General features: G+C 32.9%; 2 protein-coding genes across 3 annotated transcripts in view; one reads left to right on the top strand and one right to left on the bottom strand.

The window, feature by feature from the left end:
* Positions 1–17,346, top strand: part of LOC124532600 (adenylate cyclase type 2-like) — a 28,011-nt gene extending 10,665 nt beyond the window's left edge. For both annotated transcript variants that reach the window (XM_047107585.1, XM_047107594.1), the window contains exons 6-20: positions 1,691–1,840; positions 3,728–3,846; positions 5,485–5,629; positions 6,042–6,178; positions 8,134–8,283; positions 9,811–9,955; positions 10,070–10,147; positions 10,701–10,837; positions 12,101–12,271; positions 13,484–13,799; positions 13,873–14,236; positions 14,506–14,684; positions 14,771–15,038; positions 15,535–15,659; positions 16,381–17,346. In XM_047107585.1, coding sequence (XP_046963541.1) covers positions 1,691–1,840; positions 3,728–3,846; positions 5,485–5,629; positions 6,042–6,178; positions 8,134–8,283; positions 9,811–9,955; positions 10,070–10,147; positions 10,701–10,837; positions 12,101–12,271; positions 13,484–13,799; positions 13,873–14,236; positions 14,506–14,684; positions 14,771–15,038; positions 15,535–15,659; positions 16,381–16,836 — 2,940 coding nt within the window. In that variant the 3' untranslated portion in view covers positions 16,837–17,346. The remainder of the gene's footprint in view (positions 1–1,690; positions 1,841–3,727; positions 3,847–5,484; positions 5,630–6,041; positions 6,179–8,133; positions 8,284–9,810; positions 9,956–10,069; positions 10,148–10,700; positions 10,838–12,100; positions 12,272–13,483; positions 13,800–13,872; positions 14,237–14,505; positions 14,685–14,770; positions 15,039–15,534; positions 15,660–16,380) is intronic.
* Positions 17,347–20,609: 3,263 nt separating this feature from the next.
* On the bottom strand, positions 20,610–22,406 carry LOC124533931 (B1 protein-like). Its single transcript, XM_047109532.1, has 2 exons — positions 22,231–22,406; positions 20,610–21,061 (listed from the first exon to the last, which is right to left on the bottom strand). Exons 1-2 carry the CDS (start codon positions 22,282–22,284, stop codon positions 20,702–20,704), a joined length of 414 nt encoding a protein of 137 aa, XP_046965488.1. The 5' UTR covers positions 22,285–22,406; the 3' UTR covers positions 20,610–20,701.
* Between the last annotated feature and the right edge of the window lie 810 nt (positions 22,407–23,216).

The following is a 23,216-nucleotide window of genomic DNA, read 5'->3' as shown; positions in this document are numbered from 1 at the left end:
AAATGTATCAAGTTATTAAGAAAATAACACTTGAAAATAACAATATCGCATCAGTTTTAAATATAATATTTGAAGCTGCTTTCTATCGTATCAGTTTTGAATACATTTTAAGCTCCTATCTATTGTCTTAAAAACTCTAAGCACCTGTATATATTATTCGTATGTGTCTGTCAAGTTGAAATGTTTCGTGTCGATATTGGAAACATATTGAGTAACAGCAACAGTGGCTTTTATTATGCTTAAATAAAACACATTCACCCTTAGCCCTTTTTACTCAATTCATATGTATGTATACACGGTACATATTCCAAAATAACACTATTTACAATTTTTGTGTCTGTCTGAACGGCTGGATCGATTTTGGTGGGATTTTTTTGCCAAATATCTTTAGTTAAGTTCAATAGAAATCGCGGTTACAATTTTATCATATGTATAGATATTGTTTAAGCTGTACAACAAAAGTCAATGACCTTCTAATAAAGAATTGACGGATTAGTCGCTTGAAATACAAATCGTTCATATTCCTTATCACCAGTTGTCTTTATATATTTTACAGTCACTTTATTCATTATAAAGAAATAAACAAAAGCATGATTAACTTCAATTATAATTATTATGTTTATCTGAAACTTAAGATGTTATAGTACTAAGTTTTTAATCCCATAGATATTCCTCGAAGGGGATTACACATGAGAATTGTCTTTTAATTCTGAAATATAAATAAAGTAAAAAAAAAGTAATTTGCAGTAAAAAAGCTCTGGATATAGGAAAATATATTGAGCTAATTTATGTGTTTAGAAATATCGTGCTATCGCCAATCTTTATGCCTTTAAATTAATTTCATTTCCATTACGTCTATTTACACTTTCTTTCATCGCTTTATTGACAAGAGATTACTTTTATATAATTCACTGATAAGTATCTGATTAACAATCAAGATTATAAACAGGCTAAGCTGACATAAATACTCTCAACTATGTAGGTTTCAAAATCCTCTTACTTATAACTTAAGCAAATTAAATGACAAGTTATACTGAGATAATCAGTTCAGTATGATTTGAAATATATGGAGTAACAAAAAATTTTAATATATTTTTTTCTCGTTGAAAATTTTATTTTATATGTGAACCTTGATACCTTACTGTTGTAAACGTTGCAACCTAATTGTTGTATAACCCTAAGGACAATAGCATTTGAATATGAGTCAGTCAAAACCCGTAAATTTTCAAACGCAAAGACGCATAAAATATTTGAACCTCTCGCCAGCACACTGTTTAACTAAATTCTGTATATACATACATACACACACACACACACACACACAGTCACGCACACACACACACACACACACACACACATACACTCACACTCACACACACACACACACACACACACACACACACACACACACACACACACACACAAATGTTGCAACTACCTTCAATAATTCAGTCTTCCCTACAACTGAGTAATCTCAACCTTTCAATCACGACAAGAAACATTGTTAGTATAGATTAAAATATATAAATAGTATTCAAACTACTAACAAGATAGAATTGTTATCGAAGACCAATATACGATTACAATAATCGTAACGTCGTTTCTTAATCATCCAACTAAAAGCTATGCCTTCTTGTTTCATCACATTATCTTACGAATACGATAAATAAATTAATGATTTTAATTCCAGGTTGCGTGTGAAGTTATTTATCTGATTGGAGTCAATCTCATGGGTATATACTTCAGACTGATGAACGAGATAGTCACGCGACGGTCATTTTTAGACAGACGTGCCTGCGTTGAGAGCACGCTAAGACTTAAATTTGTCAAGGATCAAGAGGTATATACCAATTTTATAATCGTACTAGCGATACGTCACGGCACGGGTGCAATGCTGATCACTAGATAGTCGCTTTTTCTGTCCCTATAATAATAATATATAATATATTTATTCTCTCCCACATTACAGACATTACAGTTTAAACGCATCTTAATAATAAGTATCGTATGTATGCTTAAATCTTTAAAATTACGCAACGGATTTTTTTAATAGATAGATTGATTCAAGAGGAAGGTTTTTGTATATAAAACATGGACAATTTAGTCAAGAAATACTGATAATTTTAGAAGTTTCTATTATGATGTCATATCATTGCACCCGTGCGAAGCAGGGCGCTAGCTACAGATTGTAATATACGTCCACAGTCGTCGTCGCAGTTAGTTCAGGGCCATATTGATCTATATTAAATGTACAATGTATTTAAGGTACTTAATTGGATAAGGATTAATGTATTGCCTAAATTGCGATTTGTAATACATTAATCCTTCGTAAATAAAACATTATTTATCGTACAAGGTAAAGGATAAATTACTATTGTGGATTATTCCTAATAGATAGACAGCATACCATCGTAGACTTTTTTGTAGACCTTTATTACTATAATAGTACATTACTTTGATCTATCTCATAAGATTCTACCAACGTTTGCAATGTAATCGTAAGAAAAAATACATCACATTATGAACCTCTAAAATTATCAGTGCTTCTCTATGCATTTCTCTACTATACTAAGCATGTATTATTATACGTATATAATCTTCCTATTAAATAATTCAATCTAACTATAGGGACAGACAGACAGAAAGAAGCGATTGCGTTTTGTACAATGTAGTGATTATTGTTAAAACTTTATATTGATAGCTCATTGCAAAATAGGATTTTCTGTAAGCTTGGTTAGGTACAGACAAACCGCAAGATAAGCAACAACATTATTGTTGTGTTCCAGTTTGAAGACTGCATAAGCCATTGTTGATAAGCACATAAGACATCTTAGTTCCCATGTCAACATCGTCTGAGTATAAATTGATTTGTTCCTACTGCTCGCAATTGAAGGTTTTCTGATATATTAATAATGATCCTGATATATTGATAATAATAAATGTATATTCGAATATTGCTGATGTTAATAATGAAGTACAGTCAGAGTAAGAAAATTAATTTATCAAGTCTTCAACTCTTAGTACCTTTTGAATCTAAACATCAAATCATTGGGACGCAATATGTCATTCTCAATCGGTAAAGCAGATTATCGCTCATACTGAGCACACGAAAATAGATCTTATTGTGACGAATCTTTTCTTACTGCGACTGTACTTACAACTCTGTCATTTCAATAAATGTCAATTTAGTACTTGTTCAAGTTTGAAGTTTAATTGATTATATTCGTTTATGATATTTTTTATTTAAAATGAAGAGGAATATATTGGGAACTATAAGAACTAGCGCGCACTGGTAACTTTTGTCACGGTGACTGTTTCGTCACTCTTGTCAAATCCGTGAATATGTACAGATGCAGACACAAATGTCACGTCGTAATGTGCTCGCACCTCCATACATATTCATGAACTCGACAAGAGTGACGAAACAATCACCGTGACAAAAGTTAACAGTGCGCGCTAGTTCTAACTCTAATATTGTAAATAAGAAATATATTTAAATCTTTAAACGAATTCACCGGTCGGTTATCGTTCGAATGATCGTGTTTTGTTTTATTCATAAATTTCCGAAATTAAACGAATATCCGAACACATAAATATTTTTAGTATCGAACGTAACATATCTAGAATCTAAATCATTGTGAAGCCAAATCGTACTGCTTATTAAATTTTATACGAATTTATTTACTGGTCCGCGAAATTTTTTATTAATTATGATATATATTTTCAGGAACGTCTCATGTTGAGTATATTACCTGAACACATCGTTTCAAGAGTGCGGCAAGACATACGAAATATGTTCTTGGATATCCGATCGCAGAGTCACAGTCATAATATGAAATCATTCAGGTAACACTATTTTTATATAACATCAAATTTATATTTATAAAACATTTGCTCTCTCTAATTTTACATTAATCTGTATTTCATACAAATTGCTATGCACGTTTTCATCCGCTCTATAAGTTACTACCCCATAGCGTGATATTATATATACCTGTAACATAATAAATGCAAAAGTATCTTAAACCACTGAATCGATTTAGATGAAACTTGGCACGGGTATAATTTGAGTACCGGGGATGACCATACCATTACAATTCATCCCATCGAGGGGGTAAAATAGCAGGTTAAAGTATGTGTACTGAAAGTGTTATAAATGTCGCGCAGATTCAGCTAATAATCTATAAAACCTTTTTACAAACACCAGCATTTTAAATTGTTTTCCAAATTATTTTAATATACTATGAACGACGTATCTTACGAATTTCAATGCGCTCTTAACCAGCCTCTTAGCCAGTCCAATTTGAATAATTGTTTAAGTGTAACACCCGTTTACTAAGAGCTAAGCTTTGAGATAGACATTTATCTGTATCGAATGCGGTTTACAGAAGATTATTAGCCGTACTTTATAAACATTGTCTAACGAATGATTAATCAATGCTTTATCTCCTTCTTTCTAATGTTAAATCATTAGTGAAAGAAAGAGAGAAATGACTGAACTAAGCAGTTGCTAAGCAACGCTATAAATCAGACCGTATAGGTATGACAAATATCCAAGTACCATTTAATATCTATGCATATTAAACTTCTGTTTGTGTGAAGCCAAACTCCTTAACAGTTGGTCCGGTTTCAAACATTTTTTGTGTATATTTGAGTGGTTATCGTACAATGGATCCAGTAGATCGGGAACTAAATAAAATTCTTATTTCACCCGAACTAAGTCGGGACGACTAACTAGTACTAATTATATACAAAAATTGATCTTGTCACTTTTCATTAAAAAAAAAACGTATCATCCCTCATCAGTTATTCTACCGCCAAATAACAGTACTCAGTATTGTTGTGTTCCGGTTTGAAGGGTGAGTGAGCCAGTGTAACTACAAGCACAAGGGACATAACATCTTAATTCCTAAGGCTGGTGGCACATTGACGATGCAAGGAATAGTTAATATTTCTTACAGCGTCATTGTCTATGGGTGATGGTGACCACTTACCATCAGGTGGCCCATATGCTCGTCCGCCAACCTATACCATAAAAAAAGAAAAAAAAATTAAACAATTAATTTCATTTAGTCGCGTGCTTATAATCAAACTGTAGATATTAATTGATAATCACGATGTCACATTCGTAACTAAACCTATTCATAAAACAAAAGTAATTATCATATAAAACGAATTGATTATTATTAGTAAGGCTTAATCTACATTTTGTATTCGACAATTGTATGCGTTTCGTTGATGGTGTTTCATAACACACAATATTCTCAAATATCAAAATTGTAATTTTTTGGGCCTACCCAAGTACCTAGTACTACTATTTTAGTAGATAAATAATTGATACATATAGATAGATATAAATAACCACTGAACATTGGAAAGGGACTTCTTTTTCATTTGAAAATAGAACACCTCTCCTACGTGTTCGGAAAACGCGACGTTAAAAAAATCTTATTTAATATATTTTGTAATACCTTTATTTCTTAGCCAATTATACGTAGAAGAACACGATAACGTGAGCATATTGTACGCGGATGTTGTGAACTACACCAAAATATCAACGACCTTGAGCCCTATGAGGATGGTGGAACTACTCAACGAACTCTTCGGGAGGTTCGACGAAGCTTCTGAAGTAAGTCGTCGGGATATTACGACATTTTATTGACTTAAATTTCAGTTTCAGCTTTTTATCAGCATCACATTATTATACAACAACACAACAATAACAGCCTGTAAATTTCCCACTGCTGGGCTAAGGTCTCTCCCTTTCGAGGAGAAAGCTCGGAACATATTCCACCACGCTGTTCCAATGTGGGTTGGTGGAATACACGTGTGGCAGAATTTCTATGAAATTAGACACATGCAGGTTACCTCACGATGTTTTCCTTCACCGCCGAGAACAAGATGAATTATAAACACAAATTAAGCACATGAATATTCAGTGGTGCCTGCCTGGGTTTGAACCCGCAATCATCGGTTAAAATGCACGCGTTCTAACCACTGGGCTATCTCGGCTTATATGATAAAATTATTCAAATTTACAGGAGCACGATGTACTACGAATCAAATTCCTGGGTGACTGCTATTACTGTGTAAGCGGTGTGCCGAAGCCAACGGAACAACACGCAAAGAACTGCGTCGACCTTGGACTGGAGATGATACATATAATTAAAGATGTCAGGTATATTATATACATCTATAATAATATTATAAATGTGAAAGTTACTCTGACTGTCTGACATTCTTTCACGACCAAACTGCTGAACCGTATTTGATGAAATTTGGTATGAAGCAAACGCGCCTAACACATGACAACCAACGCCATAAAAGGCGAGCGGAACCGCGGTCGACTACTAGTTTGATATAAAATAAGTAGTCGCCTATCATTGTAAGAAATATTAATCAGTCCATAAATCGCAAATGCATGATCAACCTTGGTAACTAAGATACTCCATACTACTAATAAGTCCATGTAGCTATACTCACTCACACATAAAACGGGAGTACAAAAATATTAATTACGTAATGCCGTTATTTGTATATGAGTGTACCCAGAATGCACAAAGTTCTTACCACCAAGTGGACTATTTACATATAAAAAAATATCCCGTTTGTATTTTGGTGGATACACTACACTCACACTAATAAACATATTATATTAAAGTTACAGCTTAAATATTTCACTCTGAAACGACATGATAATTTATATGTATGTGTGTGTAATACGTATATGAAAAGATATTCGCATTAAAATTTTAAGCACGTGTAATATCCATATTATATAAATTTACCTGAAACTCAATAATCTGTTTGGCAACCGGCCAGCTCCTCAAACTAAGTCTTCAGCTTATGGAATGTCTTCTTGAAGCCTAAATGTTAAATATATTACACGTCCATGTTATTTAGTACAAATCCTTTACTTTAGGTAACTTATACGATATTATTATTTTATTTTTACTTAATATTATTGGTATTTACGACCACCGTGGTCGAATTGTGTGTACACCGGTTTTCAAGGGTACGCCACTCCGAGGTCCCGGCATCGATTCCCGGCTGAGTCGATATAGATTATCAATAATTTTCTATATTGTCTCGGGTCTGGGTGTTTGTGTTACCTTCGTTACTTCTGATTTTCCATAACACAAGTGCTTTAGCTACTTACATTGGGATCTGAGTAATGTATGTGATGTTGTCTCATATTTGTTTATTTATATTTTTTTTTTATAATTATAAAATTTGTCAATTATTTAAATCACATTTTCTAACATTAAAACTTTGAAAGCCTAGACCTTAGGGTTCAGATGGACTTAGACCAATCTTCTAAACTCTAAGTAACAAATAATAGTTAGGTAATAAAATTAAAAAATTTTAAAATAATGTAAGATTTTAAATCAACATGGTTATTTTTATCATTACAGTTATTAAATACGGGTTATTTACCATGTTTGGTCATGAAGCTCGATATTATCTACGAATGTCTTGTTCACGAGACATTTTCACATGTTAAATATCCCGTATTTAATAACTTTAATAATAAAATAATGACTAAAAATTTATTAGGATCTATGAACGAATTGAACAACTGGATTCAATTAATGCTCAGTGCTGAGTAATGATATGTAAGTGAAACTGAGCATGGTAGTATTAAGCTCCAAATCTCTACCAAAAGAGAGAATAAGCCTTAGCCTAACATTGGGAGTATTAAGGCTGTTTCTTAATTTCTGATTCGAGTGACTTTTATTTAAGAAAACTTTCATAGTAAAAGTACGCAATTTATAATATAGATGATCAAATCCAGACCAGTTAAGGAAAATCCAATAAAAACTAATAACACCAAGAAAAACTACTAAACATACTTCAATACAATTTTCATCATTTTTCATAAATTTATATTGTGATGCTGCCTGCCAATGAAACCGTTCAGACATATTAAAGTAAGATAAATCAAGACAACAGACAGTACTTTCGTAAATAAACTATAACAAAATTAATATAGTAGAAATTGTCTTTGTTTAATGTTTAATAGAAATAGTCTAGTAGTTTGAAATACTTTTTTTATAAAACGCAAAAGAAGTCACCAATTTAAATATAATGTGGATAAAAATGGGTACCTCTAAAAATAATATATCTTTCCAGAGAAAAGCGCTGCTTGAATATTGATATGCGAATTGGTGTGCACTCAGGGAAAATCTTGAGCGGTTTGATCGGCATTCGAAAATGGCAATTCGATATCTGGTCGAAAGACGTCACCATTGCAAATAAAATGGAATCCACGGGAAAAGCCGGGTAAGAATTTAAATGTTTAATATAACTTAAATTCATCATAAGTTAGCTACGCCCTATGGGTTTACTCGCGTTTAAATAATACATATTATAAAACAAAGTCCCCCGGTCGTGTCTGTATGTGTGTATGTTCGCTATAAACTCCATAACTACTGCATGGATTTTTATGCCGTTTTCATTAATAGACAGAGATTTATAAGAAAGGTAGTAAATAAGTTGAAATATAACAACAACAACAGCCTGTAAATTCCCACTGCTGGGCTAAAGGCCTCCTCTCCCTTTGAGGAGAAGGCTTGGAACATATTCCACCACGCTGTTCCAATGCGGGTTGGTGGAATACACATGTGGCAGAATTTCTATGAAATTTGTTTTGGGCCATTTCGACTCTCTGAAATAGAACGACAATTGTTAAAAATGTTGGAAAAAAGCAACAAAAAATATAACTGAAAGGTCAAAATATAAAAAGAAACGTACGTCCACCCGTGCGAATCCGGAACTAGCCGCTAGTTTTATTATGCAGAAATGTGTCCAGTGTCCTACGATTAGTCATATTTATTGAATTTGATTATTACTGCTCAATCGACTTCATTCGCCAGTTGTAAAGCCTAAACCTTACTAATAATAATATAAATGAGAAAGTGGGTACATATAAGTTACGTAAGCATAGACATTAGATTACAGTCTGGAAAAGAACATAGGTTACTTTTTATACCGAAAATATGTACCTAACACCTGTGCCCCTGAATAATATACCTTTAGAACTTGTACATATATTCTTAAACAAATTGAAATGAAAAGCCATTTGTTATGTTTTTCTTTAATATAGATAAATATAACTGACAACGACTTTCTTTGTAACATGTAATGGCATTAAAACTAAGTTATTAATATATGCGTTATTACAAAAGTAATTTATGAAAATTTTTTAAAACAATTATATGTAATAAAAGCAAGCACTACATACAGTACTGAAGCAAGATAATAGTATAACGCTGTGGAATCGACATAACAATATTTCAACTACGGACCAACGTACAATCTCGTAATTGTTTTGGCCCACAATATATCCTGGCGCAAATGCACAAAGACTGAATTGCTTGTCATTAAAACAATAGTTCTGCAGTTCCATGCAGACAGACCGACATGGGACGGAGAGATTGATTATCTGCATGCAACAAAACGTTGAACGTTGGAACTTGATTTGTTGGAAGGCTGCAATGTAATTGAATAAATGAATTTGATACAATTTAGAATATACCTGCACCGCGGCTGTACACTTTTATTAATAGTAAAAACGAGTGGCATTCGTAATGGCCGAAGTGGATTTGATTTCAACGAATATTGTTATTCCATTTGCTTTTAACACTGCGATTTAAAAACAAAAAATATTTAAATTACATCGCTACGTGTTGATAAAATGAAAATCGAAATATTTTTGAATTTCGAATCATAAATAAATTCAACACGATACAGTCTTTAAAAGTACTGTATTATCTGTGAAAATTTTAATTAATTAACGTATTATTTCAGTAAAGTCCATGTGACGAAGCAAACCCTGGAACTTCTATTGGACTACGCGAGAGAATACATCATCGAACCGAACTTCGCGTCTCAGAGCGACCCATTTATAATTAAGAACAAACTCGAAACATATCTACTCTCGAGACCACCGAAGGTATTATAATATACAGCCCAAAATTATTTTAATAATAGCAATAAAGTATAAAGTGGTTTCGTCTATGGTTCTTAATAATAGACAACATTTAAATTTTTCAATTTGTTTTCGTAGCCTCCAGCGGATTACAAACCATTTCGAAGGGCTTCCGTTGGCTTCAACAAGATAATCACATCTCGCTCGCGCGCTAGAGTAAGTAGTTATTACTCTGTGCCATTTATTCTATCGTTATAATCAAACTTTATTTACACTGGCTTTTATTATGGTTAAAATTGGATAAATAAATCTGTCTGCATTTTGTCTTTGAATAAATTAATGTCACGCATTAACTTATATTTCATTCATTCATTTGCAATAGCGAACGATTATTGACAATTATATGTGTAACTAACATGCGCCAGGGACATTTTTCATTTTTATATTAGATTAAATTATCTTTGCAAACGCTTTATTATTAACAAGAAATCTCAGGATGCGCTGATAACATTACACTAGTAATATTAAAGAAACAATAAACACAAATTAAATACATGCATATTCAGCGGTGCCTTCCTGGCTTTGAACCCGCAATCATCGGTTAAGATGTACGGGTTCTTACCACTGGACCATCTCGGTTCACATTTCTGAACACAATGTAATACAATACAAGTTGATTGAATACACAAATCAACAAACTATTACACAATTAGTGAAAGTTAGTAGTACACTCGAAAGCAATTTATAATATTATTTTTATTTTTAGTAGCGATCGGAAAATAGAAGTTCATCAACATTTCGTAGGACAACCGCTTTCATGGACGAGAACCTCGTTGAATACCAACAAATGCTGAAGGCAGCCGATGCTCAAATGGCAAAGGAAATTGAAGATATGACAAATGGAAAGTACGTACGTAAAACATTTTAACAGTTCTTATTCAAAATGTTGAATTATATCTATAAAAAGATCGCTGATGCTTTGAACGTGTATCACTCAAAAACCGCTGAATATTTTGATATTAAATTGAAACGATTATATTCAGCATGCTTCAGAAAAGGTTTTTAACTAAACATTATCAACAACAACAACAACAACAGCCTGTAAATTTCCCACTGCTGAGCTAAAGGCCTTCTCTTCCTTTGAGGAGAAAGTTTGGAACAAATTCCCTCACGCTTTTCCGATGTGTGTTGGTGGAATACTCATATGGCAGAATTTTTATGAAATTTGAAACATACAGATTTCCTCATTATGTTTTCCTTCAAAACCGAGCACGAGATGAATTATAAACACAAATTAAGTACATCAATATTCAGTGGTGCTTGCCCGGGTTTGAATCCGCAATCATCTTTTAAGATGCACGCGTTCTAACCACTGGGCCATTTCTTACACACAATATCATTAAATCAAAAGAGTAGCACAGCAACGCGTGGCTGTAAATATACCTATTTTCACTCATTGCCAGTTTCAAAATGATGAGTCAAATTAACTAGTATGATTAAATATTGATCGCTCATTGGTTGCCCATTGTCTACCGGCTGCTGTCGACCAATGAAAATACAAATTAAAATCAAATTAGTTAAAACTGACATTGACCATAGCTTCAGAAATTCGACATTAATTAAAGAAGTTGTATAGATTTTCTGATAATTGTAAGTAAAGTAAAAAGTAACAGCCTTTAAATTTGCCACTACTTGAATAAGACCTCCTCTTTTATTAAGGAGAGGGTTTGGAACATATTCCACTACGCTGTTCTAATACGGGTTGGTGGAATACTCATGTGGCAGAATTTCGTTGAAATGAGACACATGCAGGTTTTTTTGTGATGTTTTAATTCAATGCCGAGCACAAGAGTTATTATTATAAACACAAATTAATCACATCAATATTCAGTGTTGCTTGCCTGGGTTTGAACCCGCCATCATCGGTTAAGATGCACGCGTTTTAACCACTGGGGCATCTCAGCTCAATTATTGATTATTGTAATATATATTATTTTAAATTTACTCAGGTAATAGATGAATAATGGTTTATATGGCCGAATATCACATTACAAATAACGTTATATTCAAAATAAGAAATGTTATCTTATTAAAATCTTTTATCAATCATATAAAATCTTAAATGTAAAATAAAATCCAAAATATGAAATATTACACGTCACATTCTAGGGAACATCTGAAACACGAATCTAGTTTAAACCGGATAACGTTGATGTACAAGAATCTGAAACTGGAAGGGTCATTTCTACAGCAGCCTGATCCGTTATTTAAATATTACATAACCTGTTGTCTCATTATATTGATCTTAATCATGATAATCAACGGAGTTACTACTAATTGGTGAGTATGATAAATGTACATTTTTTATCGCCCAATTTTTATTATTATTACGGAAAAGTATTTTTTACTAAGCTAACATAATGGACGAGTTAGCCTTGAGGATAATTACTTTTACCTTAAATGAAGTTCGCGGTGTCATATCCAAGTAACATATTAATATTTACTTGGTTGTAGAACTTTGTGCAAGCCCGTCTGGGTAGGTACCTCATCAGTTATTCTACCGCCAAATAACAGTACTCAGTATTGTTGTGTTCCGGTTTGAAGGGTGAGTGACCCAGTGTAACTACAGGCACAAGTGACATAACATCTTAGTTCCCAATGCTGGTGGCACATTGACGATGTAAGGAATAGTTAATATTTCTTACAGCGTCGTTGTCTATGGGTGATGGTGACCACTTATCATCAGGTGGCCCAAATGCTCGTCCGCCAACCTATACCATAAAAAAATTGCTCATTGGTTGTAGAGTAGCGATTTATCCAAATGATGATGTATCTCTACAAACCTTGTAACCGAATCAACTGCGTAAGACATCAAATGCTCAAGTGTGAGCGCAAATACAGTCGGAATCTATAATACCTCACTCTCAGCTTATAATCAAATGGGAACAGAAAATCTTTTCGTAACTCGGAAGTCTGGAAATTGGAAGTGCGTACAACGCTTCCAACTTCCAGACTGCAGCCTGTCACTATATCTCAGTCATTAAAAATTTATTAGGCCAGAAATTCGAGCTCTATGTGATAGTATAAATGTACATATACTATACCATTTGTATAAATATTGCTTGTTTTAGAAGTTGTTTGTGTTTTGATTTACGTCTCATGGAGCGTGCTCTAGTTGCATTAGTGACAAGCTTATTAATAATAACAAATTAAAATACTCTTAAATTGATATCTTGGAAAGGATAGAAGATTATCATCTATCTATAGGGGTCTACGGATTTAACTATTTAGTTTACCTTCATTAAAAACACGTAAAATATTTTATATTAATTTATACATTCCAGCAACTACGAATATTTGATATCTTTACTGAAACAATTTTGGTTTGTTTTTATTAATAAAAACTATTTTTAGGATTAATGACAATAACGATTGAATTTTACAATTAAAATTTCGAATTATGGAAAAGATTTTTTATCCATAAGACTAAGATAAGAACTACGATTATTTTTATCTAAAATTTTGTTATATGTATTTATAAAATGTTTTCAGGTATTTCGAATTTATGTGGTATACAAAAACCATGTGTTCACTATTAGTGATCGTACTAGTAATAATGCAGCCGTTAAGTTGGTTTCAATTGATTTGGATAAAATGCAGAGGTATTGATGAGCCTCAAAATCCATGGCTCCGAAGACTTTACGATACGTCCGTTACAATAATAAAATCAGCGAAAATCAGAACAGCAATGTATGTAATAATAAGCTTGGGTCTAACTGCTACTTCGATGGTAAATGTCATTGGTTGCACAGAAGTCCAAGTAGAACCTTCAATTGCAACTGTTTTGTCAAACTGCGTGTCGTCGTGGGTAATCATATTTTCTTTCCCTTAATATCTATTTTAAAAGTAACAGTTACTAATCTGTTGTATCCCTTTTTCAGCACGTCACTCAATGTTGGAGCTTGGCACTGCTCTTGAACTTTTTATTTAGCAGAGTATTTTTTATTTTCAAATGGATTGTTGCTGGAATAATGACCACTTTCTATCTATGGGTCGTGTGGGAGATTAAGTCATCTCTCTTCTCAACAGATCTCACTTGGAATGTCGGCTTAGACCCGAGAGTATCTCATACATTGTCAGTGATATTTATAACAATTACATTATACTGGATTGACAGAACTACTGAATACAGAAATCGTTTAGATCACTTGTGGCAAATACAGCTAAGCGAGGAGCAGGAGGAAGCTGAGACGATGCTGAAAGTCAATAATATGCTCCTCGAAAATATTTTACCTGCACACGTGGGTATGTATCTTCGACAAATTAAACAACCCAATTATATTCTCATTTGAAACTAGCCGTCTTATTGACACATATATTAAACAATCCGCGCCCGCAGACATCTGATAGGACTCAAAGCCAAATATTTCAGTAGAAAAATCCAATAACGTTTTAAACTATTAGCATTATTGCGTATAAGCTATCCAATAGAGTATCATGAATTAGTATTAGTGATATTCTTTTAATAGACTAGCAGACGTAATTTAATCTAATGCCAATTATAACTTTTTCAGTTCAAGTATATTTAGATCTAAATAGATCCATTGATGAATTGTATTATGAGAAATATGATAATGTGGCGGTAATGTTCGCTTCGCTGACAGACTACAAATTAGGTCTCGAAAACGACGCAGACTTGAGTGATAAATTCGTTCTTAGTATTTTAGACGAGGTCATATCTGACTTTGATCGGGTGAGTTTATTCAACTACCAATTTGTATTACAATTGAATACAAAAAATATATATATTTTCTAAAAGTGATTTGTCGATCTTTTTAGCTTCTCCTAACTGGTACGTCAATACATAAAGTGGAAAAGATCAAAATGGCAGGTTGGACGTATATGGCGGCGTGTGGATTAGACCCAAATCGACGAGATTCGTTCGACTCATCGTCCTATAGTTCAGTTTTCGATAGAGCGAAAAACACGCCATATAATCAAACCATCGTGGTGACGATGGTCGAATTCGCAGCAGCCATGATGATGCAGTTACAAGCTTTTAATCGCGGTTCCTTTCAAAGTTTCGAAGGATTAAACTTACGAATAGGTCTGGTATTTAAAAATTTTTGAAATTTTATGAAAAAATATTAACATATACCTACATAGTATTAGCGACGATCTTCATGGTCGAGTAATGTGTGGTGTACACACTACTCGACGTCGTAGGTTGTCATGGATACAGCGCTCCCAGGTACCGGGTTCGATTCCCAGGCGAGTCAATGTAGCTTGTTTTAGCTATTAACATTGGGATCAGAGTAATGTATGTGATGTTGATATTATACACAAAATGTTCCCGTTTTCTCTGGTAGATCTTATTTTCAAACCCAAGAAAGCACCACTAATTTTCCATGTGCTTCATTTGTGATCAGAATTTATAGAGCTTGTCTTTAAAAAATATATAATGAAGAATTTTACGTATCATATAACAATCTGCCTGACGTGCATATACTATATTGATTAATTAACCTCAAAAATAGAAAAGGTGTCCGCCTAGTGGTGAAGTATTTCAAGACTGTTTATTTATAAGAGTATTTTATTTAAAGGTATATCAAACGGTGAAGTAGCAGCTGGTGTTGTTGGATCACTAAAACCTCTATACGATATCTGGGGTAATGCTGTCAACATGGCCTCACGAATGGATTCCACTGGTGAAACCGGTAGAATACAGGTAAGTTATGACTTCACACTTTGTTTATATTATAGTAGCAAAAAAGTCGTAAAATAATTATATTTTCACTATTTATGTTTGATAATAAAGAAGGACTTTGATTGATTGATACTTGGCATTGTACAGTCGGGGTAAGAAAAGGTTCGTCACCTTAAGATCTATTTTCATGTGCTCAGTATGATCGATAATCTGATTTACCGATTGAAAATTGACATATTGCGTCGCAATGATCTGATGTTTAGTTACAAAAGGTACTAAGAGTTAAAGATTTGATAAAGGAATTAATTTGAAAACTGACGATGGTTCTTACTCTGACTGTACATTATAATCAAAAACCTTCATATCATCTTAAAGAAAAGTAAACATTTATTATAATAATAACAGCCGATGGCCCAGTTGTTAGAACGCGTGCATCTTAATCGATGATTTCGGGTTCAAAACCTGGCAAGCACCATTGTATCACCATATGTGCTTAATTTGTGTTTATAATTCATCTCGTGCTCGGTGGTGAGGGAAAACATCGTGAGAAAACTTGCAGGTATTTAATTTCATTGAAATTCTGCCACACGGGCATTCCACCAACCCGCATTGGAACAGCGTTGTGGAATATATTCCAAACTCTCTCCTTAATGGGAGAGGAGGCCTTAGCCCAGCTGTGGGTAATTTACAGGCTGTTACTTTACTTTTCTTATAATAATAACACATTGTATTTTATTTCAAGGTTACAGAAAACACCGCGATAATTTTGGATGAATGTGGCATCCTGACGACTTACAGAGGAGAAACATTCGTGAAAGGCAGAGGTTATATCAAGACTTACTTCGTACCACTAGATGATCATTTTAATTTAGTTAAGAAACAGAACAGCTCAGAGTACTTTAGATCAGGTGATAGATTACAACACTACGTAGCCAGAAATACAATACTAACCGATACATCTGAAGGAACTGGTACTTTTGACACAGTTTCGCAGACTTCAACGTATAATAACGGATACATTCCCACCTATAATCAATCGGACTATGAATTAGATGAGAGTAATCAATTTAAAAGCTTTAATAAATTAAACAGATCCATTAGTTATTTAGAGAGTGTTGAAAATTTTATTCCAATACCACCAAGAGATGATCTTAGCGATTCCTCCTTCGAACCTGATATTGTTGAGACTAGATGCTAATTAATTGAGTTTTGTGATTGGATAGTAATTCGAATGTTTAAACTCTTAAGTATTTATGGATTATTATTTTTAATAAGATTGTGCTTGTGATTGTAAACGAGTAATTATTATGTCATTATTTAAAATAAATACTTTTTTTAAACTTTAATATATTGGTATGTAAGTTATACATTTTACATATTTTGGTATGGTTTGTACTGCATTTTTTTACGTTGATTTTTTGGCAGAATGGAAATGAACGTAGTACTGAATTGTGAAATATATAAAATGTATATTATAGTGATAATAATTTAATTTATATTAACACTTTCAATCTCACGAATCTACCGCTTACGCGAAAGCAATTTGTGTTCGTTTAAAATTAGAACAGAAAAAGTATATTTTCTAGTAAGTTGTAATATTTATAGGTAATAGAACGTATAGTACGAAGTTGTATCGTACTATAAATTGTTTGTGAGAAAATTGTCACACGATTTTAAAAACTCATATTACTCGAGAAATAAAATATAACCAAAATGTTTCATTTCGTTTTATTTAAAATATAATAATAGTTTTTTTTGTATAAATAATTACAATGTAAATAAAATTGGTGACTTTTTAAGGAAACATACCGCTGTTTTGTACATCGTTTCATCTTTACTGGAGCCTTTTAAACCATTGCACTCATCAATAACTTTACTAAGCTCATTCTTGCTCCTGTGATTACCAACTATTTTCATAATTCTATCTTTCACGAGGTGACCATCCTCATCCGCATATCCGGTTGTCTTAGCAAAACAGTATATATAATTTCTTGTGGTTTCTGTATCTTCGAATTTCCAAGTAACAATTTTTTGCAAAGATTCGACGTCGATGCCGGTTTTCTCAACGCATTCCATGGACCGACTAAACATATTCGGCAATAACTCTGGAGGAATGCTTACGAAACTCTGAAAATAATATATGATATTTAAGATATTTTAGTTACTGTTAACTAATAACTAAGTATATATACAGTAGCGCCCCGCCCCAGCTTCACACGGGTGCAATACGGATACCAAAACATACTACTACATCCATATATATAGTACAATATGTATACATATTTTACGATATACAAAAACCTTCCTCTTAAATAACTCTATATATTAAAAAAACCGCATAAAAATCCGTTTCGCAGTTTTAAAGATTCAAGCATACAAAGAGATATAGGGACAGAGAATGTGACTTTGTTTTATACTATGTAGTGAAGATCAAAAACAGAAGAATCAAAGATCATTGGTTAATTAATTATCAAACAAATTACTAAAAAGTATCCTGTTATAAATTTAGTTAAGAAAATCAAAAGAATAATTGATTATCTGATGATAGATGATCAGAACAACACGTTCCACTCAGTACCAAAAAGATATTAACTCCGTAAGATGTATTAAAAATTTCGTGCATTACCAATACATCAAGAACCTAGGAAACTAAGACATTATATCTCTTGTGCGTGCGAATATACTGGACACCCTTCAAACCGTAACACAACAATTGCAGTTGTCGCTATTGAGTTCAATAAGTTTAATTATGTATAATTATTTAAAACGACTTGAGAAATATCTTTGTTGATTATGAGACTCGGTCATAAAATATACTTACAGTTTTTCCGTATACCAAAGCCGCAGTCACAAGCACGATATACAATATTTTATGCATCTTTAAAATATTTATTATGTACTTTATTAATTATATAATAAATAAAATATCAAAGCAGAGAAACTTCTCCAACGAAGCAAAGCATAACACTTGTCTATCTCTTTGTGAGTCTGTATTTATAAAGATGCTTTAATGAATAAAAACTTCACTTGTTTTTTATTTAATAACTCATCTTTACAATAGAAACTATATATGTAGATAAATACTTAGTTACATTTTGTAATTATTACGAACCAAGGCTTTTGTATTGTGTCGTAAGGAATATTTATCATAGTAAAACAGATCACAATGTAATGTTAATACCTCTCTTGTTAGGAATGAGGATAGCGGACTTAAAAGAATAAATTATTTTAGTGCGAACGGCAGAACGTGGCATACTTGACTTGATCTAGTTTTCTATGCAATGTTATCTGTATGAGTAAATAAAATAGACATTTTTATCTGTATTTTTTAAGGAATTGGTTAAAGTAAAGTAAATTAACAGCCTGTAAATTTCCCACTGCTGGGTTAAGACCTCCTCTTCCATTAAGGAGAGGGTTTGGAACATATTTCAGCACGCTTTTCCAAGGCGGGTTGGTGGAATGCACATATGGCAGAATTTCGATGAAATTAGACACATGCAGGTTTCCTCACGATGTTTTCCTTCACCGCCGAGCAAGAGATGAATTATATTTATTGGTTAGTTGTTGGTTAATTCGGGTCAACCAACGGCCAATGATCCAACTCGAATTACTCAAGCGCCATGGAGCCAAGGTGGCCTAGTGGTTAGAATGCATGCATCTTAACCGATGATTGCGGGATCAAACCTAGGAAAGCGTTGCTGAATATTCACATACTTAATTTGTATTTATAATTCACGTGCTCGGCGATGAAGGAAAATATCGTGAGGAAACCTGCACGTGTCTGATTTCACAGAAAGTCTGCCACATGTGTATTCCACCAAACCATATTGGAACAGCGTGCAGCGTGATGGAATATGTTCCAAACCTTTTCATCAAAGAGAGAGGAGGCCTTAGCCTAGCAGTAATAAATTTATAAGCTGTTGTTGTTGTCAATTTATAACCTTCGCCTCATAAGGGTTTTGCCAATGTCAACGCTTTTATAATTATAGTTTGTATTATTCATTTTAATACCTTTTTAAGTGCATTAAGTGCGTTTTTAGTGCAGGCGCAAGTGTGTTAGATGAATGATTACAGTGATATATTGGATGTATACTTGGTTGAGACGACAACATAGGTATATATTTTCTTTACGATTTTTGGTTATTGTTTACGCTTCCTTAGTTGAGGAATAACATGTGAATTCTCCCTACGATTTTTTTTCTAATTTTGAGGTAAATCGATTTTGATGCAGTGATAGCAAAATTGCAATACCAAATTTCGAGTCATTAAGATTTGTGATTGATGGTTGTGATTGGTTGGATGTTTAGTTTCGTTTCGACGTCGACTGTCAAAATTTCACATGTGAGATGTAATTTCACGATTAATAATCTTTATTAAACTGACTGTCTTAAAATTAAAAAAAATAGCTTGTATCCATATGAAGTTCACATGTTAATTCTATTCTGTATAAGGATCCTACTAGTTATTAATTGCATTAAAATCAATCTGAAACAGCTGTAAAAAATGCTTTGTTCTCGTTTTTACTTCAACAATTATCATACAATTGTATCGCGGACGAATAAGATTATAACAATAAATTATTTTCATTCGCTATAATGTATCGGCTACAATTAATTATTCTTAGAAATATATAAATTGCAATTATAATCTTGAGGATAAAATTATTGTTACTAGTTGATTATACAATATATTTTTTTAAATGACATAAATGCTTCAAATGTTCCAAAATGAAATCGTTAACTTCAGAAAGCTGAAATAGTTAAGGAACCAGTTAATAATGCGACTTCCGAGTCTTGAGTTAAGAATCTGGCAATATTTCTCTCCACTCCTTTAAGAGCATAAATCAGTTGATCCTACAGGTCTGCAGGTTACATTGCACCTTTGCTAATTTTGCTTCCTTTGTCCAAAATTTGTTACATATTAATATTCAACTTTATCAAATAATCATTTAAAATATAAATAAAAACCAGATTAAACTATGAATGACATTTAATAATAATTAACTTAAACATATAACATTAACAACAGTATTATATAACACAGATTATATATAATTTATATTATTACTCAAATAAGACGTGTTGTTTTGTATTGGCGTAATAGCATTTGAATATTTCGAAAGCGGTGTCCGCGGGGCTGTTTCCTTTCCTGTTTTTACATTCGTTCAACGTTTTCGCTGCTGCGATCTTGTCAATACCGCTGGGCAACTTCGATAGAGCTACGTCACTGTTCAATTTTCCATCTGGAGTTACTATGCTTGCTTTTTGGAAGAAACAAAGTATGAACTTCTTCAAACCCTCATCATCAGACAGGTGTCCTTTCTTCGCTTCGCCTATAATTTCTGGTTTCACGCCGGTCTCTTTTATACATTCTACTGTGTAACTTTTGACCTTTTCTTTTTGCGTTTGTGATAAATGGACGTTCTGAAAAAGAAGAAGTCATATATAGGTAGGTACATAATAAAATAACAGATTCGCTTCCTACTAAAAATCTAAATCCATATTCTATTAAATCGATATTACATTTATTAATAATTATTATGACCAATATTAGTATAATCAGCATTTCTATTGAAGATCTCTATAAAACTACGTATCTCATTCGTAAATTCGTAAATTGTTAAAAACTGACTTAAAATTATTCTTTTAATGCGGGAATCATACACTTTATGATTATATTACTTAAAATAACACACTGCTCTGCACGCGTGAAATGCTGCTGCATACAGTTGATAGATCCAAATCTTTTAATTGTGATTAGTTGTAAAGGCGCCTAAAATTTATGGTCGATAACTAACTACATGTAATGACATGCTCTGATTTGAATTATGGTAAAGTCATCAGAAACCAAATATAATTAACGGTAAGTGGTCACCTTAACTCATACCTATTGGCACAGAAAGAATAAATCAATCTTTAGCACCAATACTCCAACTATTATGGATCTAAGATATTATTTCCCTTGTACATTCACTAGGTAATTAGATGAAGAGCTTTGTGATACCCCAACTAGTACTACCCGCTCATATATTCCACTGGCAAACAGCAATACTTACTACCATGATGTTACAGTAAGAGGATCATCATAAGATAACATTCCCAATAATATTGGCGTAATACTTGCAGCAAGAAAATATGGTAAGTTTTCTCGCAAGAGCAATTTAGCATCGTCAGTTGCAGGTATGTTGTAAATTTTCATACACCACATAACTCACTCAACCTTAATATAGGAAATAACAACTTCATCGATTCTCACTAAACCTAATATCTACTACATATAATAAAATTGGAGTGTCTGATAGTAATATTAGAATAGCCCTTTTTTGGTCAATGTGTACATGGTACATATACCAAAATAACATTTACAATTTTTGTCCCTCTGTCTGTCTGTTTCGGCTAATCTCTGGAACGGCTGGATCGATTTTCATTGACAGATAACTGATATAATAAGGAGTAACTTAGGCTACAATTTTTTTTTTTACGTACGCGTACAACGTCACAGTAACAGCTTGTTTATAAATAACAGGTACACAAAACTTGACGACAAGAAATAAGGAAGAAAAGCCTAGTCTATAATATATGTAATTACTTACATGCGCTTCCAAACTCGCGATAATCACAATACAAATAAAAATAACCGCCTTCATTTTAAACGCTTGTTGTTACGAATCCTTTATGCAATGAAATAAATGAGAAATCTGATTTAACAAGTTTTTATACAAGTATAGGAAGGACGTCAGGGCGAATTCGTTACGTTTTAAAAACGTAACTTTCAATAACGTCCAGTATTACATAAGGCCTTTAACCACTGCGGTCAGATCACTGACTTGCCTACTTAAACATGTATTTGTATACATTATAATGCACTAACGACAGGATCCGGCTTAAGACCGATTCGACATTCCACTTTTAGAGGTTGGAGTAGGTTAGTTTTTATATAACAAACATTTTGCTCTATTTTATTAAATTCTGTAGTTTTATATACAGCTCAGTATTTGGTATTTCAAAGCTATATACCTACAAATTCTTTTCTCAATTACACCTGCTTGTCAAGTCAGATTTATCTTTTAATTTAAACTAACAATGTGTCCCATTGTCACTTCATGCCATAATTTTAAATCAATTTTCACATTTAAAAAATTAATTCAAATATATAATTAATGATTGATATTGGTAAATAATGCACACCGTACAGTGAATTATTTTCGACTTAAGAAAAATTAATACAAAAAATTTTGGCCGAATATCAAAGAGCAGATATCTCCACAGAAAGTACTATAATGTGTACCCAATTGTAAGTCCAATAAGTTAAACTTGCTTTGCCGATAATGTAAGCACTACTAAGTTCCAAACTACCAAATCTAAAACATTATTTGACCGGACTCCAAATCACATCGCAGGAAAAAGAGTAACTACTGAGTTTCTTGCCGGTTCTTCTCGGTAGAATCTACTTTCCGAACCGGTGGTAGCTTCAAACAAACAACAACAACAGCCTGTAAATTCCCACTGCTGGGCTAAAGGCCTCCTCTCCCTTTTGAGGAGAAGGTTTTGGAACATATTCCACCACGCTGTTCCAATG

Source organism: Vanessa cardui, chromosome 1 (assembly GCF_905220365.1).
Source record: "Vanessa cardui chromosome 1, ilVanCard2.1, whole genome shotgun sequence".
NCBI lineage: Eukaryota > Metazoa > Arthropoda > Insecta > Lepidoptera > Nymphalidae > Vanessa > Vanessa cardui.
This window is presented reverse-complemented; position numbering and strand designations above follow the sequence as displayed.

What these genes read in the sequence shown, in the direction of transcription:
- LOC124533931 (XM_047109532.1), bottom strand. Translation starts at nt 22,284, where the DNA reads ATGAAGGCGGTTATTTTTATTTGTATTGTGATTATCGCGAGTTTGGAA. An exon ending in TCGCGAGTTTGGAAGCGCAT is followed by an intron (nt 21,062 to 22,230) that starts GTAAGTAATTAC and finishes CTTCTTTTTCAG; the next exon opens with AACGTCCATTTATCACAAAC.